The 25,319-nt window shown below is 45.8% G+C and overlaps 1 protein-coding gene across 4 annotated transcripts in view; it reads right to left on the bottom strand.

Moving 5' to 3' along the window:
* Window positions 1-3,285: 3,285 nt before the first annotated feature.
* Window positions 3,286-25,319, bottom strand: part of LOC115317958 (glutenin, high molecular weight subunit DX5) — a 53,391-nt gene continuing 31,357 nt past the window's right edge. For 2 of the 4 annotated variants that reach the window (XM_040213817.3, XM_040213818.3), the window contains 2 exons: window positions 19,817-19,927; window positions 3,286-7,436 (listed from right to left, as the gene is read on the bottom strand). In XM_040213817.3, the coding sequence (XP_040069751.1) occupies window positions 6,703-7,436; window positions 19,817-19,927 (845 nt within the window). In that variant the 3' untranslated portion in view covers window positions 3,286-6,702. The remainder of the gene's footprint in view (window positions 7,437-19,816; window positions 19,928-25,319) is intronic. The other 2 variants (XM_040502193.2, XM_040213819.3) reach the window with 1 other exon arrangement.

Genomic DNA, 25,319 nt, shown 5'->3' with positions numbered 1-25,319 from the left:
TCTGCATTTACTCAGAAATTGTCGGGTCACCCCCCCTGCATTTATATACGCGTTAGATGTAGATTTTATTTAAAAAAAAAGATATCTATATTTTTTATTAGTGGGGAAATTACGCTTGTGCAAACTCTTGATGCCTCGCACCCACAGCTTCTAAAGCTCCTTTTAAAAAAAATAAATACTGACTCTGCGCGTAGTCAGTGGCGCTGGCGGGCGGTCATGTGTTTACAATGCGGGTCTCCGTATGTAGCTCATCTATAGAAATCGAAATGGGCAGGGATGAGGACTGAACTAGAAGTCCCTGGGATCTGAAGCGCGGCTTTCATAGACGTCCCCCAATTGCGATGCACTAGAATTCCCGGACATTGCATCCCTATCATATATTTCAAACTGACTGGCGAATGTCATCAGAATATTCCAAACATTCGAACTCTTAATATCAAAGGAGCGTTTGGCGTCGTGCAATCGACACCTTTAACCGATTGGTACATAGCTGCGCATCGGCACTCAGCTAACTAACCATCAAGCCTTCCTGTAGATGAAATTATATTATTTGTGTCTGCTCAGTTTCTTTGTCGGTCCGTCAACGTCGGCTTTTGTGGCACGACATTTTAGTATGATGAAAATACAGCAATGCCTGCAGGAACGCGGACTAAATATGCACAGAAGTTTGTACATTTAAGAAGGAAAACTATTGCAGCACGTGACCGGCGAGACGGAATGTCCAACGTGCCTGAATGTCCAACGAGGCGAAAGATCCAACCAGGACGGAATGTCCAACGTGCCTGAATGTCCAACGAGACGAAAGATCCAACCGAGACGGAATGTCCAACGAGCCTGAATGCCCATGGAGACGAAAGATCCAACCGAGACGGAATGTCCAAAGAGCCTGAATGTCCAACGTGCCTGAATATCCATTATTGGATCTTCCGTCTCGTTGGACATTCAGGCTCATTGGACATTCCGTCTCGTAATCCTCGGATGTGTATCAACCCTCAGTATACTCAAATATTTTTTTTTTTAATCTAAAACCTGAAGAAACAATCATGACCCAACCAATGATGTCCGCAGCTATTCAAAACATTGCAGTTGTGCATAATAACCGTGGTCTTATTTTGACAACTTTGCGCGACCTTGCATCATCATATCAACATGCATCACATTCCATATGTTTATCTTTTAAAGGGCCCATGAAACGATTTTTGGGTTGGGATAAATCATTTTAGATTGGGATTTTACTAATAGCACATCGTTCAGTGGACCAAAAGAAAAAAGGTAGGAAGTCAAAAGCCTGGCTTGCAGTGCGAAAATTTGAAAACACAGCGGACTATTTGGTACCTCCTCCCCTTCGTAAGCTCTCTGCCTTTTCACTGTGATACATCCGCGGACCCAAAAGCGCGTCATCCGGTCCAAACTGACGTCACACGAAACCGGACCTCACTTATTCCCTTCACCCCTAAGCTGACATTGTGGTGGAAGCTAAGCGCTTGCCGGACCAATCAGCCGCCTCCCTTTCATCACCTGACCTCATTCTCTGCAGCCACATTTGCAACGCTCACGCGGCAAGTGTGGCTGGCCCAACGAGCACGTAGCTTCCACAGCACTGTCAGCTTTGGGGTGAACGGGTTGGGGAAAGCAACTTTCGTCTCAATTTTGAGCGACGCGCTAATCTTCTAGGAGGACAATGGCTCTTTCCGGGTACACAATCCAGATTCCGAGCGAGGGGGGCCTCCCTTCTTTTCGTCTTCTTGAACTGTTTGGTGGAATGCGCGATTTATGAGTTGAGGAGGAAAGCTAAACAGGAAAAAGTTGGAAAAGCGTTTCATGACCCCTTTAAGTACAACACTCTGAAGGTGTTTTCTTCCGAGAACACATCTGCACTGCAGCGTAGCACAGCACACAGAATCGTTGTGCCCCCAATATGGTTGCTTCTCCGCAGTGCACCAAAGTCCATTAAGAAGCACACTTGCCAGAGCTTGCAAAGCTACCTAAACTTTGAGCAATTAGAGCGACACAGGTCTGAGAAGTTCCGACAACTCTCGTGCAAATTCATCAAATTTTGGTGAATTGTCACAGGCTGTAGCAGGGTGAGCCCATTAAAGCAATTAGGCGCAGAAATCCCATCAACGAATTCGCAAAAACTAACTTATTGCAAAATATACCGTGAAATCCTGAGATTCCCCACCCCCGAACGGTAACCCAACCCTATTTTTGACTTCATTTGCTATCTTCATTTAAACACCGAAAGATAGCCCACCCCTCGTAATCGTAGTGCTCGAATCAATGATGACCTTGGCGTAAATGCGTCTAGTTAGCTGTGCGGGATATAAGAAAACATTGACGACTGGGAAGTACAGTCATCTTTGCTTCATTGTGCCTCGCCGCGATAAAAGGCTTGACTGAGACGCATGATCTAAAAATAGCATTTTTTAAACTTTTCTCGATTGCACACCGAAAGCTAGCCCACTCCTTATTTTCACTTAATTTGTATATTAAAGTGGGCTATCTTTCGGGAGTTTACGGTAAGCTATTTGCAGTTAGTCAACCTTTTTTTAAGAAGGACTCGAGACAAGAGAAACATTTGTTGCACCTCAGCAATGAAACAGGTTTCCATGTATGTTCCTTTAGTCGAGACACCATCCCGAAATGTGGCAGATGTCTTCACATTTTGTTGTGGGAAGCTTAGAAGTGTTCAGAACTTCTGATATCAAGAACAACCAAGTGGACTAGTTCCTTGAACAGTCCCCCTTTGTAATTACTACATGTGGCATCACCACAATATCCCTCCAACCATGTTTTAGCCAACTACCGTAATATCTCGAGAGATGCACCACCCCCGAAAGGTAATCTGCCCCCTATTTTTGGCATGATTTGCTATTCTTTCAAAAACACCGAAAGATTGCCCACCTCTACAAATTGCAGGGCTCTGGCTCATGGTAACCTCAGCAGAACTCATGTTACTCTGCCACAGCAGGAGATAAGTGAACGTTTCAAACTGGGAAGGACAGTTTTTTTTTTTATTTTCCATGCCCCCCAATGTGAAAACAAGGTTCGCAGGTCACAGAATATAAAAGTAGCATACTTAAAAAATTTTCCTGATTGCACACAGTAAGTTATCCCACTCCTCACTTTCACACAATTTGATCTTTCTTTTAGGTGGGCTATCCTCGGGATATTATGGTAACCTGTAAGCTGGTTGTAACGATGGCAAGTGTAGAAGTATAGAAATACCAGGTTGGCACAAATAATGTGTGAAGTGTCGCCCTATGAACACATATGCAAAGTCAGTCACATTATGAAATGCACAGATGATTTATTACTAAACGGGACCTCAAAACATTCATACAGTCAGATTGAGCACAACATTGGAATGAATGGGCAAGAGGTTCTAGGCTTACACAATGAATGCCATCCAAGAGGCTTTCTGAAAAAGGCTAGGTTGCAAGAATAAGTATGGGTGACATCCTAAAATGAAAAATACCTACAGGATTCTTATTGCTTTGTTTGAATAATAATCTAAAAAGAACCAGAGCATTTAGACCAGACAGGTAATACAAAACTGTATACCTAACCCACCATGTCGCACAGAATTTGAATATGACACGTTTACAATGTCGAATTGTCTATCTAGGCACCAACAAAGTTTCTGAATGCCGTCCATATTTACAAACATCTCATACCACATTACCAGAACTCTTGTATAAGCACCAAATTGTCAGAACAAAAAAACATGATGCTGACAAGGCTGTTAGTTTGGAGGTGTTCCACACAACTGCAAATAAAGTTTTAAAAAAGTTCCTTTGGCATTGGGACGTTTCTTTCCCCCAATTAGCAGCTTTTATTCACAGTCACATTCTAGATGCAATCTTACAAATTGGCAATGAGCAGGCTCTGAACTATGTGGTTTACACGTCCATTATGCAAAGATGATGCATTTAAGTAAGAAGGTCCTTGTAAACAAAGCACTTGACAGAGGAGGTATTATGCGCAATAAATTCGCAACAAGGCTAAACCAAACGAAAAAAAGAGGTCAATCTAAAAACACGAGTGAGCAAGAGATCACTACATTCTGAATAGCCAGTGTACTCCTTCATTTCCAGCTACATCACACCATCCTGAAAAAAAATTAACAAGACTGACTACACACCCGTTTGTACCTGCCCAATGAAAATGCTCACATTCCAATGAAATGAAGAATGTAATGTAGCAGATATTGTTACGAGTTCCATTAAAAAAGACCTGCAATTTTGAAGACAAGCTGAAGAATCCGCATCTTGTCCAAAACATTTCTGCTACCTTTTTTGTTAATAAGCCCCACTACACTGCTCCGTCCCCGTTAGTAGTCAGTGGATTCACGAAATTATGGGTATTGTGCAAATAAACAAAATAACTGGGTTATGTGCTGGAGTATAAAATAAAAATACGGGTATAAAGATAGAAATCCTGCTACCAGTCTGCAAAAGCTAGAATGCACACTGGCACATCACACAAATCTGTAAAGTAATAGCAGGCTGCCACAGCATTTATGCATGCAGGTCTACATGTGTGCGATAAGAAGTAGACATTCTCCACCCAACCCAAACATTCAATGCTGGAAGTTCTCCATCCGCCCCGTTTACAAAATGTGAGTATTACTGCATGCTGAGAACGCTGTAGACGACAGGGAACAATCTCATCACTATAAATATGTGCCTTGACTCCGACATGCAAGGAATGGCATGTAAGAATAAGAAAAGAGTGAGCAGAGCACAAAAAATGGGTTTGCCACAGCTTTGTGCAGTACGAGACAAATGGACGAAAATTCCACAACAAAGCACTTGCACTATAGAAAATTGTTTGCCATGAAAAGGAAAAAGCGATGATGGAGCATCCTAGAATGCCAACATTATTACAACATTCACCAGCCAAATATGGTAATTGGCTATTTTTTTCCAAACATAACTAGACATTCATTACACACAAGGACACATCTCACCTAGGACACCAGCTCCAGGGATGTGCATTATTATGTGTCACAGCATTGGGCATAAACAAACATAGTCTGACAAGGCTTCACTAAAACATCTAAATAATAACAAGCACCTGCCAAAGTAAATAACTATACTCAACAAATATTGGTAAATTAACTTTACCAAGGTTTGAAACATTAAAAAGAGCAACCACCGACTGCCAATATGGGTCGATTGAAACCTTTCATCATGGCATGTCATCAAAAAATCCAAAAAAAAATTAGCTTCTCATCGTTTCCTCAAACGTGTATGTATTTGAGTGGTCACGTTCACCAGGTGAGATTTCGAAGCGTAACTCTCACTGTTGAACGAACCCCATGTGCTCTTAACAGACAACCAGCCCTTTGAGACAGGAAAGTGTTAGAAACCTCACCACAAAAAGCTGACAATCAAAAGATGCTTTCAACAAAAATTTCAGTTCTCTACACCCAGCCGTAATTTTAGAGTGTGAATTTACAGCCTAAAAATGCTTTCAACACAGTATATATTGAGCAGTTGTCAAACACTAGGCATGTGCAAAAAAATTTATTTTAGAACAAGAAATCAAAATATATATATTTTTTTTTTGCTTGAATGATGCTGTAATCTACAAAGTTAATGTTAAATCTTGAGCTCTCAGCACGAAATGCAATGCCACACTAAATTTGGGTGTTTTGTGCCATACAATACTGTGCTTCAACAGATTTAGTGATGGTTGCTATAGATCTCTACTCCTGACAAGATCCTGAGAGCCTATGCACACAAGTTTCCATTTGGCTGGTGCCAAAGTTGCTCATCTTTAGCCAACTCAGAAATGTCATGAGTAAAACTATGTTAGAACCAAAAATACTGTCATTTGCAACTATGTATAACCAACTGCTACCAACAGAGCCTTAATGCCTCCTTACTGCCACCAAACTAAGCATTATAGAATTAACCAGTTTCAAATGGTAACTGGCAAGTACTGCGTCGCTGCAAAAAGTAACTACTTGCCCTCTAGCTTGAATGGAACTCAAGATCTCAGACTGTGTATAAAGGTCAAAGCCCAAAGGGAGAAAGCCCTGCAAGCCTGATCTGTCTGGAATGTAAGACATCAAGTCTAAAGGCAAGGCTAACCGAAAAAGGGCCTCAAAGCAAGGTTGACAGAATCAAGCTGCCAAGGGAAGCACTAGAGCACGAGTGCTAAGGAACAACTCAAGACTGGACGAAAGCATAAAGCAACAAAACATATGCTATAGGAAAGATAAACAAGCACTATATTGTACGAGCCACAGAAGGATGTTACATTAACGACCTAAGCAACACCTTGTGCACAACACAGCCGACAACTCAATACTTGGTCACACCACAGCTGCCGCGTCAGGCGAATCGCAGCTGCCACCAAATCTCAATGTCCACAGCTCGCCGTAAGCAAAAAAAACTTGCAAAAACCTCATCGCCCAAGCTCCTTTCAATCCTTTCCACTAAGAGGCAAGAAGCGAGAGTGAAATCCCCGAGAGTTGATGTACGAACAATCGAAACACTAGCGAGCATGCGATGAAACGCAGCGAACCGGAAAGTCGTCACAGCTATCCTGGCCAAATCATGAGATTCAGCATCCAATCACACAACGCGTACCAGCACCTACACTAACAGAGCCCAGATCGAGAATCTAGATGTTTTGGAGACCGCAGTTCCCAACAAAGACAGCCTTCCCTGAACTGCGAGAAACCTCTACTCACTGCCCTTGGCTGTACGCGCCGGGAGGGTAGCCTTGCTGCTCGTAGGCCCCGTAAGCCGCTGCCTGCTGCCCACTCATGGGCGCCTGCGGGGCCCGGTAGTGCCCATAGGCGGGGTAGCCGCCGGGATAGCGCACAGGTCCGCTGGCACCAGCCGTGCTCTGAGGATACGGACTCATGTAGGCACCCTGCGCGCCTGGGTAACCTCCCGCCGCGCCCGGAGGGTAGCCATAGGGCATGCCATAGCCCTGCGGATAACCTTGGGCTGTGCTGCACTGCGAATAGCCTTGGTTCGAGGGCGGCACCGACGGTGTCGTGGTGGCGGGGTAAGCAGACGGGCTTGCAACGGGGTTGGCAGACGGCGCCGCCTGGGATGCGAAGCCGGGGGAACCGGCCGTCTGGTAGGCCATCGACGCGGGCTGCTGCTGCTGGTAGCTCCCAGACACAGGCTGGGCGGCCATTTTGTGGGAACCTCCGGCGGCCAGGGGAGCCGGGCTCGAGTATGGATGTGGGGTGCTGGGGTGAGGTGTCGTGGCCGGGGACGGCTGCGATGGCGGCCGCTGCGGTGGGGTCTGCGATGCTTGCGGGGCTTGCTGCGGAGACGGTGGCACGTGCGGGGAGTATGGAGAGTGCTGTGGCCCAGCACTACCCGGCTGGGACGGCGGCGGCCCGTACATGGCTGGCGAAGGAGACTGCTGCTGCTGGGACGCTTGCTGCGATGGCATTGCATTTCCTGCGTGACCCAGAAGAGAAAATCTCCATTCCAGTCTCAAAATGCAATACCCGTTGGGCTTGCTTCACGGGGAGGCTAGCACATCTTGAAAATGCTACCGAACAAAAGGTGACAAGTAAAGAAAATCTTCATTCCAGTGTCAAAATGCAATAACCATTCGGCTTGCTTCACAGGGAGGCTAGCACATCTTGAAAATGCTACCGAGCAAAAGGTGATCAATTTCTCTCTTCACAATCTCGGAATGGTGGCTACATAGTTGAATTTCTAAATTTTTTGATTCTGCTAAAACCAGGGTATCGAACCGATATTAAAAACGGTTTGGTAACAGTTACATTTATGAAATCAGTTTGGTTTGAGTTATTTGCAGCTTTGGTTTTTGGATTTAGGTTATCAATTAATCATTCCTTAAAAGTTTTCTTTTTTTTCCTTAAAAGAAAAAATATGTTGAAAACGAAAGCTAAAGTTTCCGTCTTTCTATCAGAGACGGAGAGCAGTTTTCTTTCAGCATCTATCATCCTTTTGAGAAAAATTCTCATGAACCTCTAGATCAGTTTCGTGTCCTCCCCAAAAGCCCCAAAACGTCACCATGCTCTCGTCCAACCCAAACGCCTTTCAGCAGTAATCCTACAATGTGATGATGGAATAAACTGGTGTTCTCTCATCTGTTGGTTGGACAAGCCCGTAGCACCAACTTCTGAAATCTACAAGAATAGTCAACTATCTGAAGTCAGGGAAAAATGTTTTCTACTTGAAGAGAGGGGAGGGGGAGGGGGGGGGGGGGGTAGGGCAGTACGGTTTGAGACAAAACATCCCGAATCAACCTTGGTCTGCACAATAGCAGAGCCTCAGCATACCCTTTATAGCACCCTCCACCTCTAAATCAAGAAAAGAAAGGAAACCGGTTCAACCTGAATTTTGTTTTGGAGAGCAACGATTCCTTGAAAATTGTAACAATATGCATGGGCCCCTGATACGATAGCCCCCCCATAGTAGAAATACATCCAAAAATACATTTTAATATAGAAATACAAAATACAATTAAATTTTATGAGAATATAGAAATGCAAATTTTAAAATGCTATTGCGATACATTTGTATTGTAGTACTCAGACTTGTACGTAATCCGTTACAAGTAACGAAATTACTTGTAATCCCTTACATTTATCAGTAATTTAGTAACAGATTAATTACATATTTTCTAGAGTAATTTTAAAGTAATTCCGTTACGTTTTTTACGTAACGGATTCCTTGTAATCCGTTACATTTTTTTTTTGTCAGAACCAACCCCCCCCCCCCCCCCCTCCCCCCATTCTAAATAAAGTTTTTTTTTTTTTTTTCATTTTTGGAAAGTTGAGCGCAGTGGCACTGTCACGCGAATCGACCAGCGCAAAGCGAGGCTTGGCACTTTCAGTTCCGCAAAGCCTTTTTTTGCAACACCAAGCCCCTGAATCTATCTTTTTTTTAGACCCTAACATCAATGTCAAAAAATCCAAATAAACAATTCTACAAAAAAAAAGGGGGGGGGGGGGGGGGGCAAGTTATTTCCGATTTTTTTTTTACTCCCTTTGTTTTTTCTTTGCGATCGAAGACGGGGAGAGGAGGATGGCAAGTGATTGTGCACGTCTTCGAGAAGCTTGAGGCGGTAAGTGCACTTAAAAGAATTAACAATGTCCTTCTCGGTTATAGCGACTAGGACCATTTTCATAATGTCCCAACATGAGACAACGCTCCGTCTACCCTACCCTTTTTGTGAGTCAGCTTTTTGCGAGCACTAAGAAAATGGTAATAGTCTTCCTTTCTTCTTCCTGCTTTGCCGCAGCAGTACGCATCTTATCTCAAGCAGATATTTTTACAAATAAAACATAATGGTGGCTGACGTCGACTTGATATTTTGGCTTGATGAGAGAGTGAAACTCATGAGTGGGGCCATAGCGCGGCTTACTTAGTGCTCTAGTACTCTACCGTTTGCTGCCCGTGGTATCAGCGGACGTCTATCTGGAGAACACCGGAGTAAAATTCAGTCGGTCCGTGCTCCATGCGTTTTTGAACGGCACCAAGAAAGGTACACACGGAAAACGTGCGTTTACATTTCCTTGTGTTAACCGACGTTCTAATTAATTGTTGTTATGAGTTTCCTTTTTTTCGTTTATTACTTATATTTATATACTGGAAACTTTTTTTATCCACCAACGTCTCAAGTGAGGCTCGAACCGTTCAGAACCAAAGGAAGAAGAATATCGAGCCAAACCTTATTTATTATTTAATTATCACCTTACTGTTACAACTATGTTTTGCTATTGATGACTTCTACAGCTTCGCGATTTAGACAATGGAGAATTTTAGTAAATTGGTCCCATCACTCCGATAACGATATCCGATACTTCACCGCCGTCTTTGCGTATCAATCATATCGTTATCGGGTACCGTTATCGCGGGTATCAGAGGTATTGGAAGGATCTACTAAATCTTTCGAATAGCAGGAAACGGCTGCAACGACGAAATTTTGCTCTACATTCTAAGTAAATAGTGCTTCCCTTGCTTCGCTGAAAAAGCTCAATGCAGAGCATGAAGCATTCGTGAGGCACAATATGGCACTCCCATCCAATGCCTCAGCTCAAATGGTGTTCAGCGTAGCAGTCGATATATTGAGTAAAAAATAACGCAAAATGTCTGACGAGACTTTCGAGAGCCAGCTGTTGCTCAAAATACTCAAGGTCATTAAATGGAACAGGTGGCAACAATAAGCACTCGAATAACCCTCTTCACTTTGTTTCTTGCTTGAGGATAATATTGTTAAAAGTAACGCCACGAAAGTAACGGATTACTTTTTGGGGTAACGGTCAGTTACTTTCATGGGAAGGTAATTGTAATTGTAATAAATTACAATTTAGCCTCGAGTAATCGTAAATGTAATTCCTTACTATTTTTCAGTAACGTGTACAAGTCTGGTGGTACTGCCCAACCTTGCTATGGAACTTGTTAGCCAATATTGCCGCCTGCGTAGCCAAGTCGGCGTAGCTCAGTCGGCAGTGTGCTTCGCTCCCACGCAGGTGGCTTGGGTTTGATCCCTGCCATGCCTCTTATTTTTATCTTTCCCCAAGTTAATAGAAGATTGTATAATGTTTCAGGATAATGTAGTTTGTTCATGGTCAAAAAGTATAGTTCCAGAACAATTAAGGTCAAATGTTCTAGGCTTTTAGGGAAGCCTTAAGAAAAGCTGTGCTGCATCGTGCAGTCAGTCGCGCTCCAGCGCCCGATCCTGCTAGTATGCTACCCTCGAAGCCTGCAACATTGTCTCTTTTCTCTTTTTTTTTTTCCGGCACAAGTTTGCCACATTAAGCATTTAGTTTCTGTCTGTCCATTCGTCGCCTCATCGTCATTCGTGATATTTTGGTAGAGTGCAGGGTATAGCATTCTATGCCCATGATGCATACCCCACAGAAGACGCACCGGCCAAGTGAGGTGCTCAGACCCGGAAGACTACCCCTCGCAAAAGACGCCGAAGCCTGAGCAAGCCGCTGCACCAAAGACCAACCCCCGGAATTCAGTCCCCTGCCGCAGAAGCTAAAGAAGACCGCGACGATGACTACCCTACCCGCCGTCTCCCGCCCGTCACTCCGGTGCCCTTCCACGGCGAAGCCCACGAGGATGTAGAGGACTGGCTGCAGCATTATGAAAGTGTGGCCCGCCACAATGAATGGATGACTGACCGGTGCCTTCAGAACCTCTACTTCTCGCTTGAAGCCACTGCAAGGCGCTGGTTTGAGAACCATGAAGCTTCCTTTACTTCAAAGGATTCCTGCACCGCTGAATTGAAGCAGACGTTCATAAACCATCACCGTCGGCAGCAAGTGAAGGACCTTCTTCGAGCAAGGACGCAAGGCCGCAACAAAAGCGTCATTGGCTTTGTGGAAGATGCCCTGCACCTAAGTGCCCGAGCCGATCCGGAGGCCGCCGATTAGAAAAAACTTTGCGTCCCCATGCTTAATGTAAAGGGTGAAGTTTTCGGAGGCTTAGTCCGCAATGCCCCGATGACTCAGTTTTGTGACCGAAGCCACATACATCGAGCGCGCACTGTTAGCCCGAGCAAGCCATTACCACCAAATCGTCTGCACGTCTGCTGCTCCAACCGTCGCATGTTCCCGACTGGACCTGAATATGTGTCGGCAGCATACGGCAGATCGTCTGTGATATCATCTGGGAAGAGCTCCCCTCCGCAAGATGCTACTCGCTGTCGATCCTCACTCTCACTCGCCGAGGTCGTGCGAGAGGAGGTTCATTGAGCCTTGCAGTCTGAGGCTCCCGTTACCGTAGCAGCACCGGAGGAGCCCACTCTAAGCCACGCCGCAATGGTCCGACAACCACCACCACCAGCCCGGCGTCTGTACATGGTGTGCCCACGACGTGAACCTCCAGCGCCGCAGTGTCCCCGACACCAGAAAGATCGGGTGCACGTCCGCCCAGAACAAGCTGCACCAAGGAAGACCAAAGTGTGGCGAATGGCTGATGAACGCCCGGTATGCTACCACTACGGGGAAGCCAACCACGAGTACTGTCAATGCCCCTACAAGTAACTCTGGCTTTGCAGGTTTGCACCAAATGACCCATGCCCGAGGTACGGAGAACGACCACAAGAGTTCCAGGAGCAAGTCCGTCGTTCGCCGTCCCCAGTGCAGCAGCTGACCAAGGGATCCGGCTTGCTGTCCCCGCCAAGTCAAGAATCACCCCCTCGTTGTTCCCGTCGGGAGAGCCTGTCGCCCTTGCCTCGCTGGGAAACCCAAGCACAGCAACCCCTGGATGTGGAGTTGTCGTAGACCAAAACAACGTAAAAAGCCTCCAAGAACGCCGGAGAGCTCCCACTTGACCGACGTCAGGCATCGGAGCGACACTTCTGCAACGATGCCCAACAGCCTCAACGTGACCATCGACGGCCACGATGCATAGGCACTCGTGGACACCGAAGCAGACTACTCAGCCTTGAGTGGGAGGCTTTCACGCAGTCTTTGGAAAGTGACGATGCTGTGGGATGGCCCGCAAATGCGAACCGCAGGAGGCCACCTAATAACGCCGATTGGAATGTGCACTGCACGAGTTGAGATCCATGGTGAGATCTGCCCCGTGAAGTTTATTGTTTTGCAAGACTGTGCTAGGGACATTATCCTTGGAATGGACTTTTTACGCGAGTATGGCACCGTCATGAGTCTGGGAGCAAACCGGCCGACGCTACAAAAACCTGCCCCACCACCGAAAGCGCCCAACGCGACGTCATCCGTGGTCGAAGTCCTCGCAAACCTCGCAACCACATCTTACCACTGCAGTCGATTGTTTTCGTACTCGTTGAAACCAATGAAGCTACCTGCAAAGAAGTTCTGCTCGAGGGAAATGTCCAGTTGCTTCTAGAAAGAGGAATCGGTGTCGTAAGAGGAGTAACAGAACTTCAAGACGGGCATGCCATGGTCCTGGTTACAAATTTCCCACAACAGCCGCAACATTCAACGAAAGGTATCGCCATGGGCCAGATCAAGGAACTCCGGAACTCAGCCACAATCGTTGCACTTTCGGAAAAGGAGACTTCATCCCAGCACGAGAGAACACCGTCCTCTGAACTTCACATCGACCCAAAGCGTCCGGCTACTGAAGGAGGACGGCTGCTGGACTTTATGAGCGAGTTTGACAAGTGTTTCATCACAATGTCAAGGGTGCGACAAACAACGGTAGCGAAGCACCGCATCGTTACTGACGACGATTTGCACCCTGTCCAACAGTCGCGGTACCGAGTCTTCTTGAAGGTGATTCAAGACCAAGTCCAGGAAATGCTCGATGACAACATCTTTCAACTAGTCCGTGGACGTCCCCAGTCGTCCTTGTAAAGAAGGATGAAACCCTGAGGTTCTGCGTGGACTACCATCGGTTGAACGCTGTGACTAAGAAGGCCATCTATCCGCTCCCCCACATCGACGATAAGTTAGACTGGCTGTGCCAATCCCAATATTTTTCGCCGATGGACCTAAAGAATGGCTACTAGCAGATTGAAGTCAACAAACGCGACTGCTAGAAAATTGCATTCATCATGTCTGACGGACTGTACAAGTTCAAAGTGACGCCATTCGGACTTTATACAGCACCAGTCACCTTCCAGCATGTTATGGAGACTGAGCTGGCAGGGCTGGAATGGCAGAGCTGCCTCGTCTACCTCGACGATGTCGTATTTTCACGGAATTTTGACGAACACCCGAGACGACTTTGAGCCGTGCTTGATGTCATGAAGACCACCGGCCTGTCACTTAAGCATAGAAAGTGTCGGTCTGCCTACGATGAACTAAAGTTCCTGGGCCATGTCATGAGCAACGAAGGTGTTCGCCCTGACCCCGAGAAGACGCACGCCGTAACAGCATTTACGCCACGATCTTACAAGAAGGCCATAAGGAGATTCATCAGACTCTGTGCCTACTACAGGCAGTTTGTTCGAGACTTCGCAAAGCTGTCCGCACCGCCGACACACCTCACAAAGGATGTTGTAAAGATTGAGTGGACAGAAGAACACCAGCAGTTATTTGACGAGCTCAAGCAAAGACTCCAGATGTCCCCGATTCTTGGCCATTTCGACCAGTTTGCTGAAACAGATTGACACGGATGCCAGTAACACCGGACTTGGCGTGATACTGGTCCAAAGGCAGGAGGACGCTGAGCAAGTGATCGCCTACCCAAGTCTAACGCTGTCTAAAGGCTGTTTCCCACACTTGCACGGGTCCAACCGAGCGCAATTGTAACGGCTTGCGACGTTAATCTTTTTATGGATTGCTATGGCAACGGGGTGGTTGTAAGCAGCTTAAAGGGCCCATGAAACAAATTTCGGGCTGGGATAAATCAATTTAGATTGGTTATTTTTTACTAATAGCACATCGTTTAGTGGGCCAAAAGAAAAAAGGTAGAAAGTCAAAAGCCCGACTTTTGGTACGAAAATTTGAAACCACAGCAGACTATTTCATACCTCCTTCCCTTCGTAAGCTCTCTGCCTTTTCACTGCGATACATCCGCGGTCCCCGAAACGCGTCACCGGGTCCAAACGCACGTCACACGACACCGGACCTCACTTATTCCCTTCACCCCTAAGCTGACATTGTGGTGGAAGCTAAGCGCTTGCCGTACCAATCAGCCGCCTCCCTTTCATCACCTGACCTCATTCTCTGCGCATGGGTATGCGCGTGAGAGCGTGATCATGTGGTAGAAGTGTGGCTGGACGAACGAGCACGTAGCTTCCACAGCACTGTCAGCTTCGGGGTGAAAGGGATGGGGAAAGCAACTTTTGTCTGAATTTTGAGCGACGGGCTAATCTTCTAGGGGGAGAATGGCTGTGTCTAGGTACACAAACGAGAGTCCGAGCAATAGGGGGCTCCCCCCTTTCAGTCTTCTTGAACTGCTTGGTAGAATGTGTGATTTATGAGTTGAGGAGGAAAGATAAACAGGAAAAAGTTGGAGAAGCGTTTCATGACCCCTTTAAAATCCCGTCGCCATAGCAACCCGTAAAAGGATTAACGTCGCAAGCCGTTGCAGCCGCACTCAATAGAACTCGCACAGGTGTCTGAATCGTCCTTAAGGTAGAGAGAAACCACCCTACGACTGAAAAGGAGTGCCCTGCTGTCATCTGGGCAATAACTAAGTTAGACCTGTATTTCAAGGGAGTCCTTTCCGTGTTGTCACAGACCACCACTCTCTCTGCTGGCTCGCAAATCTAAAGGAAACCTCCAGACGCCTTGCCCGGTGGAGCCTACAACTGCAGGAGGTTGACATGACCGTGATATACAAGTCCAGCCGAAAGCACAATGATGCCAATTGCCTGTCAAGGGCAATCGGCGTCATTCGATGCAGGCAGGTCCGTCGAGGCCATGGTACGACGATGATGACGAGTGTTTCCTTAGCACTCTGGAGGTCAACGAGACGACCCTGAACTGCGAGCACTCATCGAGCACCTACCTAAAGGGACAAGAGAGTACGGTTCTCGCACGTCCGTACGAATTCTGCCTACCTTTGCCATTCAACTAGAGGCACTGTACAAGGAGGGCGACAACAACACAGCATGGCTGTTGGTTATCACAGCCTTCAAGGAGAAGTCTTCCAAGGATGCAACGACGACCCAATGGCGGTGCACTTTGGGTACAGCGGGACACTTGCCAGAATTTGTGACAAGTACACCAGGTGACAAGTACACCTCCCCTCCTCCTCCTCCTCCTCCTCCTCCTCAAGAGCTGCGCTCTAAATCGGCATTACCAGGAAGTTGTAAACGTCTTTTTTTTTTCCTTTTTGTTAAGAGCGAGCCTGAATGTCAGGCTCGCTCTTAACTAGTCGAGTTAACCTGGACATCGTCTTCTCAGCCCCTAACAAACTTCATAGCCTGTGCAAGAGAGTAAACACACCCACAAGAACCACAGTCAAGTGCACAAAGAAACATAAAAACAACTTCATACAGTGCACCGAAAAGGTGGTCTACTCCTTCCCTCTATCCTGTGGACGAGAATACATAGGACAGACCGGACGGTGCGTCAACGATCGCCTTCGTGAGCACAACTGCACTATCACCAACAAAAACTCCAGACACCTAGGAATACACTGCCGAGACTGTGGCTGCACAGCGCAGCTGGAGAAATGCCCAGTGTTAGGCAGGAACTATGACAAGCTGACAAGAGAAATCATGGAAGCGGAGAACATTGCCAGGCAAAAGGAGAGATGTGTCAGCACTCCTTCCATAATGTTATCCAACAAAGAATTAGAGTACTTAGCCATACAATAATTTTATGGTTTAGCTTCCTATTACAAAAACACAGGAAAAAGAAGGAAGAAGGAAAGGGCAATTCTATGCCATAGAAACCCTAGTCCCAAAGAAAGACGAAAACGAAAATTGTAAATATAACGTAGAGTTGTCAGTCAGCGCTGTGTAAGTGGCTCTTTTTTGTGTGCATGAAAGCTTAGAGTGCTTGTTTTGAGGGTGCGCTGTTTCCTTGTCAGTCCTGAATGTCAGGTTTTATTGGTCACAAACCTGAAAGAGTTAATTTATTTCTATCCTTCATTCTTTATGTTTCTGCTTACAGATTTGGAGCGTGCATCTTCCGCTGGCAGATCTGGCTCAAATTGGTCATTTTCTGCTCGCAAATTTGTAGCAGCGCCAGCTCCATGGAGCACTTCCGACCACGCTGCGCCTGCTCCGTCAACATTGGCAGATCTCTCCAGAAATCGACAGCGGCGCACCGTGCGCAACACGCCACGGGCCCAGCCTGTCCGGTCGGTCGGCTGTTTACTCGAGGTGGCGACGGGCAGTGTGTGCATCGCGTCTTGTATGCTACCACCTTGTGTGGTTCAGGGGGTGCAGAAGCGGGTCTTGAGCATGGCAAATCATAATTACTGACATCTGCAATCCTGACAGGAAGAACGAGAAAGAGTAGGACAGAGAATCCGCAGAAGGAAGCAGACGCAAGGTTAGGCATGTTCGTCCTTTGCCTTTGTACACAGCATGCCGCCGCTGTTTTCTTGTGCAATACAGCAAAAACAGACCAGGCAACAACTGTGTAAGTGTGAGTTTGCAACCTCTGTATCCTCAGGGCCCTCGGGCCCTGAGGAAAAAATAAATGAAATGAATGAAATGAAATGAAAAATGTCTTAGCAACAATCCAAGCTCCACCACTGCCAATCACTGTGCGTGCCCCACCGTACTGGGTCAGCCGAAATGTATGGGAAGGTGGTGAACGCGCAACTCAGTGATTCGGATAATGCGCTCGACTTGTGTCGGGTAATTCTTCAGCTGGTGCATAGCGACAGCAATGATTGATCGTCAGAATTTCATTCAGCTCATCAAGGTCGAGCACAGGCAAGTTCAAGCAAGGCCGTTTTGAATGACAGGCCATCTCTGGCGGGTCACTCCAAAAATGCGACTATCTTCCGCTCAACAACCTGGAGTGAGTTCCACAAAGCGTTTGTTTTACTCCCTCGTGGATTTTGGAAACCGATCCGAAACTATCAGTGGAATTTACCATAACTTACAACTTTTCCTCTGAAGAAGACTAAACAAAACAGGTGTGGAAGAGAACTGAATCCATTGGAAGTATTGTGTCAATTGCATGTCCACTGAAGGTGGATCGCCTATTAACCTGGCAGTTAAGATTAACCCGCGACGTTTATAACGGGGAGCCCCACTCGCTGACGCCGCATGCGCCCACAAATTGCCCATGGCAATTTAAAGGAGCTGTGCAACAATTTCAGGGCTTTGCTTAAATTATTGTGGAAGTTGATGCCTGACACTTCTGAAGTGAACTACAGAAAACAGATTTTGCCTGGATACCCTAGCTTTTATTTACAAAAATAAAAAAGATCCAGGTTTTTGCCGCCTCTCAACTCGTACATCGTCTTCCGGGTCACGTGCGCAGTGATGTTGAGGGGGTAGGCGCGGGGTTCCGGAAAAGTTCTCTCTTTAGAGTCATCAGTGAGCAGCGAGAACTCATCCGCCCGCGACCGCGTGACCACGTGTTGGCGGGTGCCACGCGAACAATATGGTGAAAGGAGGAGAGTCTCATCCGGGTCCGGCCATAGCCCGTCCGGCCCTGTCCCCCTCCCCCTTTGGCTTCTGGCGGCTGTTTGCGGTAGCAGAGAGGGCCGACGGTTTTGTGGACCTAGGATAGATGGCGCCACTAAAACTCCGTATAATAAAAGTTTTGTCGATGATACCAGGTTTTTGACGCATTTATATATATGTTGGAACGACAAGATTTATAGAAAAGTTAACCTTTTATCGAGCAGGTATTCACACAACTTGCTATCTTTCTACAAGATTCCCCTTTGACGTCACGCCGCGTGTTTCTCATGGCCGCCGCTCGCAGCGGCTGGTCGGGGAATATTCTAATTTTTGCCTCGCTATTACGCGGAGGAATCGCAATATTTCGATGAAAGGAGGTGTGTTTTCTATCATTTATGACAAGGTGAACAATATCAAAAGCAGAAGATGCCAATTCTTTCAACGTTAAAATCGTTGCATAGCTCCTTTAAAGGGGCACTGACACCCCAAAGGTCGTATTTATTCTTATTGTCTAAAACGATGCAAGTTGCAGTCATAGACACGCAAAAAAAACCGCATCGCGAAAAAAAATTTTCCCACGCGCGCGCGCGCCTTTTTATTTTTGGCGTTTGATTTTCCCGCCTCTCGCCTCCTCGCTTCTTTTGATCGGTGACGTCAAAAATCAGGAAATTTAGAAGCTTTGTAGGCGACATCTCTATAACATTTAATAACGGCAATCGTAAAACATGTTTTTTAACGCAATTGCGAACGCACTACGGCCCTTCTTTTTGAAATACCAAAAATCGGGAGTTCGTTGTGGTGCCGTCTCCTGGATTTGTATCCTCCAACGGAAAACAGGCGACACCGCTCAAAACCGGTCCGCCGTAATAACGCCGCCGCTCACTCCTTTCCTCCTCGCTTTGGGTCGCCATGGCAACAGCAGGGGGTGGTGAAAGAAAGTCGACTCTCAGGTCTCCGCGATTTTTGACGTCAAGGCACCGGCGCCGATCGCGCGGGAACTTCGAATTCGGCATTTGGAAATTGTTTTTTTACTTCACAAATACTGAATTCCCAAATTTCAAATTTTGAGGGTAATGTCCCGGCATCGTTTTCAATCGTTTCGGATAATAAAAAAAAATATGATTTTGATGTGTCAGTGCCCCTTTAAGATCCCACTTCAAAATTTCAATGTGTTAATTGTAAAAATAAAATGCCGAACCGATTTAATATACTGATTACAGGTTAATTTGTACCGGTTCCGGCTATGGTCCATGTCAAACTTAGTTATCAGCTTGATTTCGGTTATGATTACTGAAAAAATTTAGCTCCCTAAACGGTTTTCGATTTGGGTTGCAGTTACGGTTACAGTCCCTAGTCCTTTTTGTCTAGAAAAAAAAACAAAAAACATGTTGCACAGAGTTAGGTTTAGCGTGCTAGTATAAAATGATTACCCCTTTTGCAAGAAAGCTGAAGTGCCAACGTCCACATGAAAAAGAAAGCTACCTCCAAAACAAAAATGGCAAACTCTCACAATTAGTTTCCAGACAAACATGTATAACGCTCAGCCCACAGACCCTAAATGGAAGAGGCATTTCTAAAACTGAAATAAAAGCGAAACATTGCTTTAAAAAGAATGTAATAATATGAAGCTTTCGGGTACCTTTAACAGTTCCCACTGACGATGCCAACTATTGCCTGCCACAGCAAGACTTAAACTTTTTCCTCTAACAAGTTGGAGGAAAATTCAAGAATCACTTGCTCCGTCTCATGGCTGATGGCTCTAGAGAGACTTCACGAAGCTCGCATACAACAGTCCAAATGAAACTGTCCCCCAATGTACCTTGTTGCCCATGTGGAGCATGCTGCCCGTAGCTCTGAGTAGTCGCGCTCGCGGCTGAGGTAGAACTCTGATTTGGAGTGGGGCTGGACCGGTTCGGAGGATTCAGCGAGCCTAAGAGGACACAGACAGATTTTGCATCACAACACTAAAAGGGCAGGCATAACACCACACACCAAAGAGGAAATATGTCATGCTGAAATAGCACTGCTTATTGATGTTGTACTCTATGGGGAAGTCGAACCGCCGCCGCGACACAGAACCCGAGTTAACAACGGGTTCTGTGTCTTTCCGTGTTGGAAACCTCCGGGTTTACATTCGGTCCGTGCCATTGTCTCCCCTGTTCTTTAGGATATATACCTCAGTGAGATGGAAAAAAGATTAGGAGCAGTGCAACCTAGGTTTTGACCTGACTTAAATGGAGGAAGGACATAAAGTAAATCAAGTATAGCCAGGGTTAATATATGCAGGAGACATTCTACCCGTATCAGAAAGTCGTAAGACAATACAGGAACTAATTAGGATTTGCAGCTGGGAAGGGGACAGTTTAGGCCTAAACTTCAGTAGGGACAAGTCGGGTTAACAGTTTTCAATGATGAGAAGGGGGAACCCCTGGAGATACAGGACACAGTGATAGAACACATAGAAAAGTACAAATATCTGGGAGTATAGTTAAATGAGGGAAGAAAGTATTTAAAAGAACACAAAGATATTGTAATAAAGAGGGGAAACGAGATTCAGCTATTATGAAACACAGGGAACTGGAACTATAGTAGGTATGAAGTCGTTAGGGGTGTATGGAAGGGAGTCATGGTGCCAGGGCTGTCATTTGGGAATGCAGTATTGTGTATGAGGTCAGAAATCCAGGCAGGTTTAGGGATGCAGCAAAGGAGTGTGGGTAGGTTGGCATTGGGGGCACATGGAAATACACCAAATGAGGGAGTACAGGGGGATATGGGTTGGGCATCTTTCAAGAGTAGAGAAGCAATCAGTAAAGTAAAATTTGAACAAAGACTAGCTGAAATTGAGGAAACATGGTGGGCAGGGAAAGTTTACAAGCATCTATATATGAAAAGTCTCAACACTAAGTGGACAAACCAAACCCGCAAGCTGAGATCTAAATATTACATTCAACGAGATGGGGCCGATCTGAGCATATCAGAAGAAAAGGGAATAAAGGAAATGAGGAAATTATGGGAAGAGAGAATGCAGGGGAAATCAGCTTTAGCAATATACAGGGCACAAAAACAAGAAATAAAGAAGGAACAGTTGTATGATAATTCACTGAGGAGCTCACTGCTGTTCGAAGCTAGAACTAGGGCGCCAAGAAAGAAAACATATAGGGCTAAATCTCAGGAAATAGACACTATGCGACGTATGCAACTGATAAAGGGAAACTATAGAACGGGGTTTTGTCCCACCCCCTGGGGGGGATGACTACAGATTTGGAGGGGGCACTGGGATTTGCAGACATTGATGGACGAATGGATAGGGAAAGAATTGCCGTAACTACTAAGAGGAGGTTGTAAGATTGGTGGAAAAAATCTAGGGAGGGGTGAAAATAAAGATAAAAATAAGCAATGGGAACACTTTAAAGGGGGGAGGGACGAGGGGGAAAGTTGTGTTAGAACAAAATTTATACAAATTTTAAAAAAGAAGGGATGACGAAATGTTGGGCTAGGTGGCGCAAGCTGCCGCCCGTTACAAAGGGTATAGCCATTACTATCCATTCATCCATCCAACAAATGTCAGACTGATATCTCAAAAAGTGTAGCTTTGACAAGCATTCCCTAGTCGAGAAACCATTAACATTTTCAATGATGGATAAAAACGAAATACAAGCGATCATCAAATATTTTTTATTTGAAGGAAAAAACTGCGACCGTGTGAAATCCAGGTTGAATGCTGTTTCTTGGGGTATCATCACCTTCGTTTTTCACTGAGAGTTTTTAGGTTTCCAAATTCAAGCGTGGTCGCATGGACACAAGTGATGAACCCCATTCAAGATGTCCAAAATCAGCTACCACACCAGAAATTGCGGATGAAATGCATCACTTGGTTTTGGAAGAACGCCTAATAAAAGTGTGTGAAATTGAGGAAGCAGTGAGAATCTCTTCTGGACGAGTTGTTCATATTTAACACAAAAATTGGGATTAAAGAAACCTTCTGCAAAATTGGTGCCGCACTTGCTCAATCCGGAGCAAAAACGCATTAGAGCCCAAATGTCAGCCGACAGTTTGCAAGTGTTTCAGGCAAATCCAACGGATTTCAAGCAACGATTTGTGACTACGTATGAAAACTGGGTCTACCCATTACATGCCAGAAACAAAAAGTAAACCGAAACGATGCACTGGGCCCGGTGAATCGGCTCAGAAGATGGCAAAGACCTTTCAGTCGGCAGACAAGGTGATGGCATCAGTTTTTTGGTATGACAATTTTGCTCATTAATTACCTTGAAAATGGAAAAACTGTTACTGATCAATACTACATAACACTTCTGGACAAGCTGAAACAAGTAATTCAAGAAAAACGCATGGGAACGGTCAAGAAACAGGTGTTGTTTCACCACGACAATGCTCCCGGCCATTCAAGTGCAGTCGCTCAGCAAAAACTGACAGAACTGAAGCTCAAAATCCTTCTGCATCCACCGTATTCACCCGATTTGGCTACCTCAGACTTGCACCTATTCCCGAAGCTCAAGACCTTCCTGGCTAGAAAGAAATTCCTGTCGAATGAAGAGGCGATAGAGGCTGTGAACTGTTGTTTTGGGGACCTCAAAGAAACTCGCTTCCGGGAGGGAATCGAAAAGCTGGAGAAACGCTGGACCAAGTGTGTCGAGCTTCGGGGGAATTAAGGCGAAAAATAAAGTAAAACCAAATAAGATACTGTAAACGACTTCATTTTTCGAGAGGACCCAATTTTTATTTCGCGGATCGCCTACAAATCGCGAAAAATGGGTCCCGCAAACAATTCGGGTAAAATGTAAACACATTGGAATCTATATTGAGACGCCACCATGTCGGGAAAATTAGAACCTGCAAATTATTCTAAAACTTCAGCTTTGACCTAAATCGCGAAATATTGAGCCCGCGAAAAATAAGCCGTCGACAGTATACTACTATATTGTTTTCATTTTCATTCCGGAAACTTTTCAATCTACCATCGTATTACAAACGCTTTTCCACCACCTCCTTTTATAAGCTACTGCTTTAAATACTCCGAGCTACAGCACGTTAAAGAGATACTGAAATGAAAATTGAAATATACCTCTCACGTTCAGAAATAGGTTGAAGATGATCAACCATATCTGCTAATGACAATCGCACGTTTGTATTTGGAACAGATGGCTATATTTTTCGTTTCTACATTCCTAACAATTGATTCTAGCGAGCGCTCGAAGAGTAGCCATTGGAGAGTGCAATGCGTCATGGGAGGCTGGCGTGGTTATAAGCTTCGCCACTTGGTGGTGTCAATGCATTACAACCTAGCCGTTCGAGGTGCCTGAGATCTGGTTGGGCAATGTAGCAGAGACGAAAAAGTTACTTCCCTGCGCTTTAAACTTCCTTGCCCTCCTCCCCTCCTCAGTCTCATCCCCTCTACCCACAAGAGATGAATAGGTACGGGTGTGAAGGAAAATTCGGTTCAGCCAAGTTCGACAAAGAGTGCACGAGTGCAGCTTGCCACCATACTTCCACAAAGTGTCACTGCTTTTATGAGAAAGTGGACGCAGCGACATTCGGAGTAGCTCTGGGAACATCAACCAGGTGCAATCTGGTAATCGGTTTATTCATTTTAAATGAAAGTTTTGGCGTCTTTTCGAACCAAATATTGGTGTCTCTGTGGTGTTGTCAGAATATAGTTGACATTTAGACAATAAAATTAGCACTAGAATTTAGTTTCATCACCCCTTTAAAGGCTGACCTACAGAATAGTCTTGCCGGGCAGAAAACCAGATCCCAGTTTCCTTTTCTCCATTCCTCTCACACTCTCCTGTCCTCACCCCACGAGAGGGGTTCTCCGAGCTTCTTTCCACAGGAAGGAGGAGGGTCTCCCCCTTTCTCGAATGGAAAGGAGGAGTCCAAAGAGTTTCCTCCTTTCTGGCTGCTTGTTGGCCTTTAAGACTTCTCAACAACCAATTCCCCGAGCTCTAACCAGTGTTGGGTAAAATACATAAAAAAAGTACTTGAAGTAAAGTACAAAGTAAATGAGAGGTAATGTACTTCAAGTGAAGTATTATAAACATAGTGTACTTTCAAAGTAAAGTACAAGTACTTTTAATTCAACCTTCCATTCCCCTACATAGTAATCTTTTCTTTTTTTTTTTTCTTTTTAACTGGTATGCATTGCTCACAGGGTAATATGGGGGTGCAGCAGTTATTTTCTGAAATGGCGAACATCGGATAAAGTCAAGTGGTCAGAGTAGTTGCTTTATTCTCGCCAACAAACTATTTAACACAATTGTATCAGTCTTATAGCCATCATTACTTCACTCAAAGAAATGATGGGATGATGTCTTGAAAGACGACAGTGCGTTTTCACATGATATGCTATTTTTAACGCGAAAGCATTAACTGTCCCATAAAGCGAACCGGTGTTATCAGCTTTTAAAGCCGTGCTAAACGGCACCTAAACTCCCCTGTCCCAATGGAGCGAAGCCTGTTGTCGTCTGTAGCAGCAATTTGATGGATAGGACCCCAATGGCTGGCGCGCATCATAGTTTCAAGGAACGAGGCATTGGCTGCCGTGCGGCGTAGTTCTAAGGAAAACCATCCCACAGAGAAGCCCCCTCCATGGCGGCGCAGCAGCCTGGCCTCCGGTAAGAAAGAGCGGCTGGCCGCAGAGCCAGCAGAGCCCGAACGGGCAGACTATGGAGAGGTTGCACGGCCGAGCTCAGCCTGGCGCGGCCACTTCACGAGAGCACATGCTCGGCCGTCGGCCGCAACCCCGGCAGTAGCGAAACGTCGCCATCCACGCCAGTACACCACAGACTAACCAAGGAAGCGGAAGAACGACATTCATGCTTTCGCATTCACAACTCATAAAAAATGCTTAAATGTCCTCAATTTTTTTTTTAGAGGTTGGTAAATTTTTATAATCAACCTCAGAAGCTGTGTAGTACTGGGAAAGCCAAGAATGCAAGCGCATGGTCCTTTGAAGAGCTTAACCCTCTAATCACCCGGCCCGAGCTGCACTCGTCATGGAAGGTTGTACCAATATCGCCAATGACGAGCCACACTCGTCCAGCCAAAATGAGGGTTTGTTTTCACTGCCAAACACGAGACAGGTTCGTCCATCCATCCATCCATCCATTGTGTATCTAGCCTTGTAACAGTGATCAGAAATGGCAGCACCCTTGAGTGATGCCGGTGACGGCCCACGGAAACGGGCTCTCTCTTGCGGCAGTTCGAACGGTTCGAACAACAAGACATCGAATTTGTCTCTGAAAGTGAGTCTGACATAAATTTTGAATTCGAAACGAACTTGGACGACGATTACAGTGACGAAG

This window comes from Ixodes scapularis, unplaced genomic scaffold (assembly GCF_016920785.2).
Source record: "Ixodes scapularis isolate PalLabHiFi unplaced genomic scaffold, ASM1692078v2 PGA_scaffold9__187_contigs__length_104089568, whole genome shotgun sequence".
Classification (NCBI taxonomy): domain Eukaryota; kingdom Metazoa; phylum Arthropoda; class Arachnida; order Ixodida; family Ixodidae; genus Ixodes; species Ixodes scapularis.
This window is presented reverse-complemented; position numbering and strand designations above follow the sequence as displayed.